Here is a 12,768-nt window from a genome sequence, read left to right as displayed (position 1 = left end):
TAACTCATTGAAAAGTATAGGTTTTCATTGTTCAAGTGTATTTTATTGTGCATTCTACATTTTAAAATGTCACTTTTGACATTTTAAAGTTGGATAAATTATTTAAACATCCTCAATTTTTAAAATGAAAGGTTACTTTTCATTAAATGTTGGATTTTGGTATCATTTGGCTTATTTGCTGTAGCAGAATGTATTTTCCAATTGAAAGTGAAATGTACATTATATAGAATCATGAGCATGGGCTGCTGGCGTCCTGTGCCCCTAAGTTCACCTCAGTGACAAAAATGTTCCTAATAAAACTGAAAGGAACAGAAAAACTCAATGGAAACTTGATTGGAACGCTGTAGTCATATGCTTCATGCTTTAGGTTAAATATAGACTGATGGATCAAATCAGAAAAACATGAAGCCAACATATTCAGGAATTCAGCATTTCTGTCTAAGAAGTACTGAAGTGTAAAAGTCACACAATATTTTCCTCACCACTAGGAACAGGCCCCACCATGAGTTCAAAAACAATACAAGTCCTGTTTCTCTGGCATTTGTTATTTGCTGTTTTGTTTTCTAGGTATTTCTGTGGGTTTAGTACTTCTTATCATCTTGGTTGCTGTCTCTTTATGCATGCTATTAAAAGACAAAGGGTAAGTTAAAATGTATGCTTGACCAAAATGCATAAAAATTTTGTTTTTTTGCTTGAAAGTAAACACAGAAGCCCAGGGTATATGAGATGAATATTGCAGTGATGATAATTGGAAGAAGACATGCTGGGCTATACAAAAGGAAACTCTGTAAAAACTTACAAGATACTAAAGACTTATTTGAATAATATTTATTCAGATTGTGCATCATAAACATCTATAAAATAGAAAGAAAAATATTCAAAAATTCCAGTGGTCTTACCTACAAATATTTTGGTATATTCCTGTCTGATATTTTTCCTATATTCTTTCTTTTTTTCTTTTCAAACTGAAATTTTTGTCATAGCTTCTTGTGTTAAATTTTTTTCATTTAGCCTAATGCACATATTTCTCAAGTCTTTAACTCATGTTCTGTTTTTAGTTATTTAATTGCATATTAACCAATTATATGTATCTCTCTTTTGTGGAAATTTTAGGTTACTTCCACATTTAGGATAAGGAGTAATATAACACGTTATATGGAACCTTTGAATAAACATTTTTTCACATCTACTTTTTACCTTAGAATAGGATTACCCTCTGCTGTAGAGTCGATTCTATAGGTGACCCCATAGGACAAAGTACAACTGCCCCATAGGGTTTCCAAGGCAGTAAATCTTTACAGAAGCAGTCTGCCACATCTTTCTTCCCTGGAGTAGCTGGTAGGTTTGAACGGGCAACCTTTCAGTTAGCCGCCAAGCGCTTAACCACTGCACCACCAGAATAGGATTACTAGGGAAAAGTGTATGAACATTTAAGATGTTGGACAAATATTGCTCAGTGCCTTTCTAGAACATTTTTCCTAACTTGATCATGTCAAATAATTACTGTATTTAGATATACTGTCATTCTGCATCCCTTTCTCTGCTCCACTGTCCTATCCGTTCTTCTCTCACAAACCACTCTGTGTTGAATTAGTATAGCTTTATGTCATCACAATATCTGGTAGGGCAACAATTCCCTCACTATATATTTTTTAGCATTTTCCTCTGTTTGTTTTTACAGGCAATTTTTAGAATGATTTGTCATTTTCTAAAAACAAACATGTTCAGGCTGCATTTAAAACTATAGATGCATTCATGAGAAAATGACATCTTTACTATAATGTTTTCCCATTCACAAGCCTAGTACCCCTTTCCATTTCTCCAAGTAATCTTTTCTCTCACTCCATTGTTGCTTTCATATACTTAAATGTATTACAAGCTTTCTATGTTTTATCATGTTATGTTTTCTTATCCAGAATTAGACATACTCCAGCATTTTCTTTTCCATTCAGTATTAACATCTGAGTGTGTAGGAATTTATTTTGTGGTATGGTGTGTGATGTAACATCTCTTGTGTTTCTTTCTATAGATTCAATTTTCCCAAAGCCTATTTTGAGTAAACCATCCCCTCACCATTGGTTGTAGTGTTTCCTTTACCAAATATGGTTTATCTATTCAAAGTTTACCTATTCCTGTATAAACTTGGGTTTATGTCAGAGATATCTGACATAGAAATGGAACATAGATTATGTTCCACTTATCCAACTTGTCTACATGAACTGGATATACTCTGTTAGTAATTGTAGCTTTCTAATAGTTTTTCTGAGGTAGTTTAGTTTTCTCCCTCTTTAAACTATTTTGAAAATTTCTTCTGTTCATTTTTGCAGATAGACTATAGAATCATTTGCTCCCCCAAAAAAGCAAATGTTAGGAATTTGATTGGAAGTGCCTTACGCCTATATATCTATTTGGGAAAAACTGAGTTCTTTAGAATATTAACTATTTCCTTCCAGAATCATGGATGACTGATTCAGGTGTTGTTTTAAATCTCAGTTAAATGTAACAGTTCACTTCATGTAGGCTACATAAATCTCTAAATATCTTGTTCTTATTGCTCTTGTAAAAAGAATCATTTTTTGTCTATGTCTGGTCATTAATTTGAATTATATCTAGGAAAGCCTATCTTTACACAATTATTCATTCTAATAGCTTCCAGTGAGTTATCTAGTCTTCTCAGTAGGAAACTATATGTTCTGTAAATTATTATTGTCACATCTTTTCCACTGTCTATACACCGTCTCCTCACTTATCAACATGGTTAGATTCCAAAGACCAGGTTGTCATGCAAAACTGGTGTTATGCGAAAATGGAGGATGACCACATTAGATCACAAGATGGAGGATGACTACATCATTACATAACTGCCAAATAACATCATTACATAACTGCCAAACTGCTGAGAATCATGACCCAACCAAGCCGACACAACCTTAACTATCAAAGCCAGCATTACTCTCGCCTCACACCTCGGTGTTCATTATTGGCAGATATACACTGTTAATGTGCAAAATATTTGGACAGATTTTTTACTATTGTTGTAAATGTAAAATATTGGATAACAGGATAGTCAATAAGTAATGAAAAGGTATACATTTTCATTTACTTATTTTTTTCCCCTCACTTTATTAACTTGACCAGAAATTCAAGGGCAATCTTCAAAATAATAGGTAATATTGGTCCCATTTTTTAATGTAACATTAAAATGAAACTTACGTTTCATCACTAAAAATTATGCTGGATGTTTTTCTTTTCTTTTTTATGTTACAGGAAGAAGTATATTTCTATTCCTAGTCACACAAGTTGTTTTTTATTTCCCTTTTAAAATCACTATAAATCTTTTTGTTTGTTTCCCTTTTTTAATCACATCTTTTATATCTCTATAAAACTTTTGTTAATTATTGGTCTTTTTAAAATACAAAAGTAGACATGCTTGTTGTAACAAATCAGATAGTTTATAAAGAAACTGAATAGTCTCTTTCTCTGTACCACTACCAGCGCACTCAGAGCCCAACATATTGAGGTAACTAACGTCGGCAATGTGCTCTGGACATTTCCATACATTTCTCTATTTAGAATATATGTAGATGGCCTTTCTTATTTGACCAGTAGATGTTAGAGAAGTAGAAGTGAAATGAAAAGAGGTAATGACCACATCCAATCATTCTGTTATTATATAATAATTACTGAGTGTTTACCACGTCTTTAGCACACTAGGCTAGAGTTCCAAAGCTGAGCAGGACGTGGGTTCTGTTATCAAGGACATTACAGTCTAGTAGAGGAAGAAAAGCAGGTAAATAAACAAGTACCATAAAGTAATATTGCCATAATGGATTATATAATATTTCATAGGGCACAAGTCACTTGACCAATACTTGGAAGTTTCATCAGAAAAAAACTTCATACTGGAGGAGATGTTCCATGTGAACATCAAGAGACAAGGAAAGAAAGGCATTGCAGATAGAAGGAGCAGTTTGAGTAAAGGATCAGAGGCCTTTACTAACAGAGTTTGGGCTTTATTTTGTAGGATTCTAATCAAGGAAATTATATGTTCAGATTTGCATTTTCAAAAGAAGGGGCAGGATTGGCATGTCAACTAAAGCGGTAGTGGTGGGGATCAAGAGGATGGGAGAGATGTAAGATCTATCTTCAATATTAAGAAGATAGGATTTTCTGGACTTAGTGACTTATTGAATATGAGGAGAAGGAGGCCCATAGATTGACTAGTGCAGAGGTGATTGGGTGAACCCAGTGGCTCTCTAAAAGAGAAGAGGGAAAGTTTTGTGGGAAAGGCGGTGAGTTCATTTCTGACCTATTATTCTGAGGCATCCATGATATACGACTCAGGTAGGTGACACTTAAATCACAATTGAAGCCATGAGACCAAAAAGAATATACAAGGTAAAAGTCAGGATATTAAATAGAACAGGCCTCGAAGGGATATTAGTGTTTAAAAGGCAGGAAGGGGAGGAGCAGTCAGAGGTAGGGTGAACACTAGGAGAGAGTAGTTTCACAGAATTCAAGGGAGAAAAAGGTCTTCAAAAAAGATAAAATAAAATAGGGATATAATTTACATGTCATTTCCTCACAGGAAGAAGATAATTTTAGCCAGGAATAATTAGAAATTTAAATAAATAGAAAATGTGGTCTCTATCTCTTTCCTTCATGCTACTAAGTTTGCTATCAGAGCATTGCATGAACAGGAATATTTGCAAACCTTGGGAATGCCGACAAGCTCAACTAATTCATAATGTTTTGGTATGGTTATTATTGACTTTATTAACATGATTATATCGTATACTTTATTAAGTGCCTCAACTGATATGAACCAAGCATACATATTCAAAGAAGTTCCTAAGTGTCATTCACTTGTTTGATTTACATTTTCTAACCTACTTCAGTTTACTTTTTCTATAGTTAACATACATTTAAGCTGCCTTAAATACATTTTGTAAATAATATGTGTAGTAAATGATTTTAAAATAAATGCCTAGTAATAAAACTAAATATTTTTTAAAGCCATCCAAACACTTGGAGGAGAGACTATACAATTCTTTTCTAGCCATCTGAGATATTTTAACAAAGCCTAAATCTCAGATGGACACCAAAATTATCATTGTACAATTTTCTTCAGGTATCTTCCTATAATCTGACCTCTTAGTAGCGCGTGACATGCCCTACGTTCCCTTAGCTGTCATCTTTCTTCCCCAGTCATTTTGTAATACTTCATTTCAGGGTTCTGCAGTATTATCACATTTCATTATCTTTTACTAATTATAGCAAAATGGTTTTACAATCACAATAAAGTATGTGTGCTTTCAAAGAGTAAAAGTACAATCATTCTCTTTAAAATCATTTAAAGCTTTTAGTGCTGTGTGACTATATGAGGATTTGCAAGTAAACATCAAATAGGAAAAGTTCCTTTTAAGTTAGATTGGAAGATTATGCCCCAAACTGGAAAATTTATGTTCAAATCCTTTTTTTTTTTTTTTTTTTCAGTTTGAAGGTTGTGTGGTTAGTCATCTATCCCTTCACCTAGGGGTAAAGCAGCCAAGTGTCAACTTCTAACTTAAACATTTACAAACTGAGCAAGTTACTTACTTTTATGTTCTACAAAACGGGGGTTACAGTGTATGCTTCATAGGGTACTTACAGAGGATAAAATGAACTCATCTATGAAGTACACTTAGTGTTGGGAATGATGGTAAGCAAATAACTGTATGTCATTAGAGTAATCATGGTCAATGAGTAAAAATTTTACTTTTTTTCTTCCTTCTTCCATTTAGCAGTTATTATACAAATGCAGCTCCTAAAGATGGAGCTCGTCCCTTGGAAGCACAAGAAGTATATTCTGTTGATCCATACAGCCCAGCAAGCTAATCAGAAGACAAACTGGTATCTAATGAAACTGAAATATTATTATTAACTTATATGTCAATTTCTTTATATTCATCAATAAGCAAAGTTCTAAATGTATATGGTTCTGACGATTGCACAAATCTTTTGTAATCTTACACATGAATTTTTATCTACTTCATATTGCCAACTTATGTTCCTGGTTTTTGTATCCAGTCATTTGTTCAACAAACATTTAAGTAAATAGCAAAATAGGTAAGAATAGAATTAATAAGAAGGTGATAAGTACAGTGAAGAGAAATAAAGCAGGCAAGGGGGATAGAGAGAGCAGGGTGGTTGCAAGGGAAATCTTCACTAAGCAAATGACATTTGAGCAAAGGTTAGAGGGAAATAAGGAGGTAGGTATATGGGTATATGGGGGAAGAGCAGTCCAGGAAGAGACAGTAGTGAGTCAAAGACCCTAAGGTGTTGTGTGTTTGGTGGGTTAGAGGCATAGCAAGGAGGCCAGTCTTATCTAGAGTGGACTAAGAAGAAAAGTGGTAGAGATCAGATGATGAAAAGGGGGAGATCATATACAGTATGGTTGGGCATTGTTTTGAACTTGGTTTTTTATTTTGAGATGGGAACCATCGGGAGGCTTTAATCAGAGGAGTGACACAATTACCTTAATGCTGTATTGAGAATAGGCTGTTAGAAGTCAAGGGTAAAGAGAGGGAATTGGTAAGGAGGCTGTTGCACTAATTCAGGCTAGAATTGTAGTGGCTATGACCAGGCTGGTAGAAGTGGAGGCTGGAAGGAATCCAGTTCTGCATATATTTTAAAACAGTGACGATAAGATCTGCTGACAGTTTGTGTTGGAATATAAGAAAAGGAGAGTCAATAATTGCCTGAGCAATTAGAAGGGCGGAGTTTTCACTCATTATGACGACTGAGAACATGAAGTGCAGGACTGGAGAAAAAATCAGGAGTTCCACTTTGAAGATGCTAATAGACATCTTCAAGATGTTTAACAGACATCCAGTGGACATGTCTGCCAAGAAGGCAGCTGGATGTACAAGTCTGTATCTCAGGGGAAAGGTCCAGGCAGTTGTCAGTGTACAGATGAGACTGAATAATGAGTCCAAACAAGATCACCAAGGGGGCGAATGTAGGCAGGTAAAAAAGAAAGGTCCAAGTACTGAGCCTCAGACCCTCCAACACTAAGAATCAAGAAGTGAGAAGAAATGAGCAAAAGAACAGAAGGGCAGCCTCTAACATAGAAGAAAACTCCCAAAGTGCGGTGTTGAGGAAATCAGGTGAAGAGTTTTAAGGAAGAGGATATAATCAACTCAAATGCTGCTGAGGTCAAGAAAGAAGAGTACTAATAACCATTGAATTTAGCAGCACAGAATTCATTGGTGAACTTGACAAGCGCAGTTCTTGTAGAGAAGAAGGGGGCAGAGGCCTGATTGGAGTGGGCTTAAGAGAGAATAAATGAGAGAAATTGAAGACATCAAATATAGACAACTCTTTCGAGGAGTTTTTCTATAAAGAGGAGCAGATAAATAGAATGATAGCAAGACATAGAGGTAAAGTCAAGGGAAAATTTTGTAAAGAATGGAGACATAGTAGCTATGCTGCTATACCTGTGTCTTGATGGGAATGAGCCAGTAGAAAGGAAAAAATGATGACAGAAAAGAGAAAGAAGAATTACTGGAGCAGTGACTGGGTAAGCTAGAAGAAATGGGATCCAGTGCTTGGTAGAGGAGTTGACCTTAGATAGCAGTGTGGGTTTACTAAGAGGAGGGAAGGCAGACATTAGGGTGCAGAAGCTGACAAGTGGGTAGATGTGATGGTGAACATGTGTGGAAGTTCTGCTTCTGTTTCTTGTTGAATAGAAAGCAAAATGATCAGCTGAGAGAAAGATTATGGAAGGAGATGTTGGAGATTTATGGAAAAAGGAGAGGTATTAAATAGTCACCATGAGAGTGGAAGACTGAATGATAGAAGTAAAGAAAGGGCGATGTTGTTGTCAGCTGCCATCGAGTTGGTTCCGACTTATAGTGACCCTGTGTACAACAGAACGAAACACTGCCTGGTCCAATGAGGGCGATAGACTACGTTAAAGGTCCACCTGAGGTTCGCAGGAGGAGAAGGGAGTGAATATTTGAAAGTATACTATGCTCAGGCATTATGCTGGTCGTCTTACATGCCTTATCTCATTTAGCCCTCACTACAACTCTGAAAGGTGGGTCTTATCCCAGGATAACACCAACATGTAGAAATAATATCCAACATGAGAAAAACAAGCCTAAAAGATTTTCTTGGCCAAGGTCTCAGGGCCAGAAATTGGCAAAGGTGGAAATCCAGTTCAAAACTAACTCTGAAATGCTTTCTCCCATATATATAATAAAATAAAAACAAAACAAAACCCATTGCCGTTGAGTCAATTCTGACTCATGGCAACCCTATAGGACAGAGTAGAACTGCCCCATAGGGTTTTAAAGGCTATATAATCTTTACGGAAGCAGACTGATAACATCTTATTCCTGTGGAGCAGCTGGAAACCGCTGACCTTTGGGCTAGCAGTCTCGCACTTTAACCACTGCACCACCAGAGCTCCATTCCTATAAAACATATAAAGTAAAAATATCTTCTAAGTTCTATAAATATTTAAAAGATATCACCTCTGCACTCTTTCAACTTATTTTTGTAAGAAAAATAAGGCCTAGACATAATAGTATAAAAATGTTGTCGTTGCTGTTAGGTGCCATCAAGTTGCTTCCGACTCATAGCAACCCTATGTACAACAGAAGGAAACACTGCCCAGTACTGCGCCAGCCTCACAATCTTTGCTATGTTTAAGCCCACTGTTGCAACTACTATGTCAATCCATCTCGTAGAGGGTCTTCTTCTTTTTTGCTGACCATCTACTTTAGCAAGCATGATGTCCTTCTCCAGGGATTGGTCCCTTCTGATAACATGTCCAAAGTATATGAGACAAAGTCTTGCCATCCTCACTTCAAAGGAGAATTCTGGTTGTACTTCCATGACAGATTTGTTCCTTCTTCTGACAGTCCATGGTATAGTCAATATTCTTCACCAACACCATAATTCAAAGGCATCAGTTCTTCTCCAGTCTTCTTTATTCATTGCCCAGCTTTCATATGCATATGAAGCAATTGAAAATACCATAGCTTGGGTCAGACACACCTTAGTCCTCAGAGTGACATCTTTGCTTTTGAACACTTTAAAAAAGGCTTTTTAAAAAATATTTATTTATTCATTTAAAAATAACAATGGAAAATATCTATTACTTGTTAACATAATTTTTTATTGACCTTTAGATGAAGGTTTACAGAACAAACTAGCTTCTCATTAAACAGTACATATATTGTTTTATGGCATTGGTTAACAACCACATGACATGTCAGTACTCTCCCGTCTCGACCTTGGGTTCCCTATTACCAGTTTTCCTGTCTCCTCCTGCCTTCTAGTCCTTGCCCCTAGGCTGGTGTGCCCTTTTAGTCTTGTTTTGTCCTATGGGTCTGTCTATACTTTGGCTGAAAGGTAAACCTCCAGAGTGACTTCATTACTGGGCTAAAAGGGTGTCGGGGGCCATATTCTCAGGGTTTTTCCAGTCTCTGTCAGGCCAGTAAGTCTGGTCTCTTTTTGTGAGTTAGAATTTCGTTCTACATTTTTCTCCTGCTCTGTCCAGGACCCTCTATTGTGATCCAGTCAGAGCAGTCAGTGGTGGTAGCCCGGCACCATCTAGTTATACTGGACTCAGTCTGGTGGAGGCCATAGTAGTTGGGGTCTATTAGTCCTTTGGACTAATCTTTCCCTTGTGTCTTTAGTTTTCTTCATTTTCCCTTGCTCCTGAAGGAGTGAGACCAGTGGAGTATCTTAGATGGCTGCTTACAGGCTTTTAAGACCCCAGACGCTACTCACCAAGGTAGAATGTAGAACAATTGCTTTATAAACTATGTTATGCCAGTTGAGCTAGATGTTCCCTGAGACCATGGTCCCTACAGCCCTCAGCCCAGCAATTCAGTCCCTCAGGGAGTTTGGATTTGTCTATTGAGCTTCCATGACCTTACCCTGAAAAAGTTGTGCTGGCGTCCCCAGTGTTGTGTACTGTCTTACCCTTCGCCACAGTCACCACTTATCCATTGTCTATTTAGTGTTTTTCCACCTCCACCCTCATAACATCAAAGATTGTTTCCTTCTCTGTGTAAACCTTTTCATGAATTTTTATGGTAGTGGTCTCATACAATATTTGTCCTTCTGTGATTGACTTATTTCACTCAGCATAATGCCCTCCAGATTCATCCATGTTGTGAGATGCTTCACAGATTCATCATTGTTCTTTATCATTGCATAGTATTCCACTGTGTGTATGTACTGTAGTTTGTTTATCCATTCATCTGTTGATGCGCATCTAGGTTGTTTCCATCTTTTTGCTATTGTGAACAATGCTGCAACGGAACATGGGTGTGCACATGCCTATTTGTGTGACGGCTCTTATTTCTCTAGGATATATTCCTAGGAGTGGGATTGCTGGATCATATGGTATTCCTATTTCTAGCTTTCTAAGGAAGTGCCATATCATTTTCCAAAATGGTTGTATCATTTTGCATTCCCACCAGCAGTGCATAAGAGTTCCCATCTCCCCGCAGCCTCTCCAACATTTGTTATTTTCTGTTTTTTTTTATTCATTCCAGTAATGTCGGGGTGAGATGGTATCTCATTGTGGTTTTGATTTGCATTTCCCTAATGGCAAGTGATTGCGAGCACTTCCTCTTGTGTCTGTTGGCTGCTTGAATGTCTTCTCTGGTTAAGTGTCTGTTCATTTCCTTTGCCCATTTTTTAATTGGATTATTTGTCTTTTTGGTAGAGGTGTTGGATTTTCCTGTAGATTTTAGAGATTAGATCTTTGTCCGATTTGTAGTAGCCAAAAATTTTTTCCCAGTCTGTAGGTTCTCTTTAAAGAGGTCTTTTGCAGCAGATTTGCCCAATGCAATATGTCATTTGATTTCTTGACTACTATTCTATAGGCGTTGATTGTGGATCCCAGTAAAATGAAATCCCTGACAACTTCAATATTTTCTCGATTATCATGAGTTGCTTATTGGTGCAGTTGTGAGAATTTTTGTTTTCTTTGTACTGAGGTATAATCCATATTGAAGGCTGCAGTCTTTGATCTTCACCAGTAAGTGCTTCAAGTCCTTTCAACAAGCAAGGTTGTGTCATCTGAATATTGCAGGTTGTTAATCAGTCTTCCTCCAATCATGATTATATTTTTATTCATGTATTCCAGTTTCTCAGATTATTTGCTCAGCATACAGATTGAATAAGTATGGTGAAAGGATACAACCCTGACGCACACCTTTCCTGACTTAAATCACGCAGTATCCCCTTGTTCTGTTCAAATGACTGCCTCTTGGTCCATGTATAGATTCCTTTTGAGCACAATTAAGTGTTCTGAAATTCCCATTCTTCACAATGTTATCCGTTATTTGTTATGATCCACACAGTCGAATGCCTTTGCATAGTCAATAAAACACAGGTAAACATCTTTCTGGTATTCTCTGCTTTCAGCCAAGATTCATCTGACATCAGCAATGATATCCCTCATTCCACATCCTCTTCTGAATCCAGCTTGAACTTCTGGAAGTTCCCTGTCAATATACTGCTACAGTATTATCTTCAGCAAAATTTTACTTACATGTGATATTAATGATATTGTTCGATAATTTCTACATTCTGTTGAATCACTTTTCTTTGGAATGGTCACAAATATGGATCTCTTCCAGTCGATTGGCCTGGTAGCTGTCTTCCAAATTTCTTGGCATAGATGAGTGAGCACTTCCAGCACTGCATCCATTTGTTGAAAAATCTCAATTGGTATTCTGTCAATTCCAGGAGCCTTCTTTTTGACCAATGCCTTCAGTGCAGCTTGGACTTCTTCCTTCACTACTATCAGTTCTTGATCATACGCTACCTCTTGAAATGGTTGAATGTCAACCAATTCTTTTTGGTACAGTGACTCTGTGTGTTCCTTCCATCTTCTTTTGAGGCTTCTTGCATCATTTAATATTTTCCCCATAGAATCCTTCAGTATTGCACCTGGAGTCTGACTTTTTTGTTCAGTTCCTTCAGCTTGAGAAATGCCGAGCATTTTGGTTTTCTAACTCCAGGTCTTTGCATTTGTCATTATAAATCTTTACTTTGTCTTCTTAAGCCTCGCTTTGAAATCTTCTGTTCATCTCTTTTACTTCCATCATTTCTTCTGTTGGCTTTAGTTAGTCTATTTTCAAGAGCAAATTTCAGAGTCTTTTCTGACATCCATTTTGGTCTTTTCTTTCTTCCCTGTCTTTTTAATGACCTTTTACTTTCTTCATGTACAATGTCCTTGATGTCATCCAACAAATTGTCTGGTCTTTAGTCATTAGTGTTCAATGCATCAAATCTGTTCTTGAGATGGTCTCTAAATTCAGGTAGGATATATTCAAGTTTGTACTTTGGCTCTTGTGGACTTTTTTAAAATTTTCTTCAGCTTCAACTTAAACTTTCACATGAGCAATTGATGGTCTGCTCCACAGTTGGTCCTTGGCCTTGTTCTGACTGATGATATTGAGCTCTTCCACTGTCTCTTTCCACAGATGTAGTCGATTTGATTCCTGTGTATTCCATCCGGCGAGGTCCACGTGTATACTCGCCATATATGCTGTTTCAACTTTATATCACACAGTATCCCCTTGTTCTGTTCAAATGACTTCCTCTTGGTCCATGTATAGGTTCCTTTTGAGCACAATTAAGTGTTCTGAAATTCCCATTCTTCACAATGTTATCCATTATTTGTTAACGTATTTGCAATGAATAAGTCACTGGTTTTGCAAAATTCTGTCATGTGATCCCCAGCATCATTTCTAT

The 12,768-nt window shown here is 36.8% G+C and overlaps 1 protein-coding gene across 1 annotated transcript in view; it reads left to right on the top strand.

The window, feature by feature from the left end:
- Positions 1 to 12,768, top strand: part of CR2 (complement C3d receptor 2) — a 175,896-nt gene that overhangs the window by 27,640 nt on the left and 135,488 nt on the right. Inside the window, exons 17-18 of the mRNA XM_023730256.1 lie at positions 568 to 640; positions 5,784 to 5,872. Coding sequence (XP_023586024.1) covers positions 568 to 640; positions 5,784 to 5,872 — 162 coding nt within the window. The remainder of the gene's footprint in view (positions 1 to 567; positions 641 to 5,783; positions 5,873 to 12,768) is intronic.

The sequence above is a fragment of the Trichechus manatus genome, unplaced genomic scaffold (genome assembly GCF_000243295.1).
Source record: "Trichechus manatus latirostris isolate Lorelei unplaced genomic scaffold, TriManLat1.0 scaffold00035, whole genome shotgun sequence".
Lineage (NCBI taxonomy): Eukaryota > Metazoa > Chordata > Mammalia > Sirenia > Trichechidae > Trichechus > Trichechus manatus.
This window is presented reverse-complemented; position numbering and strand designations above follow the sequence as displayed.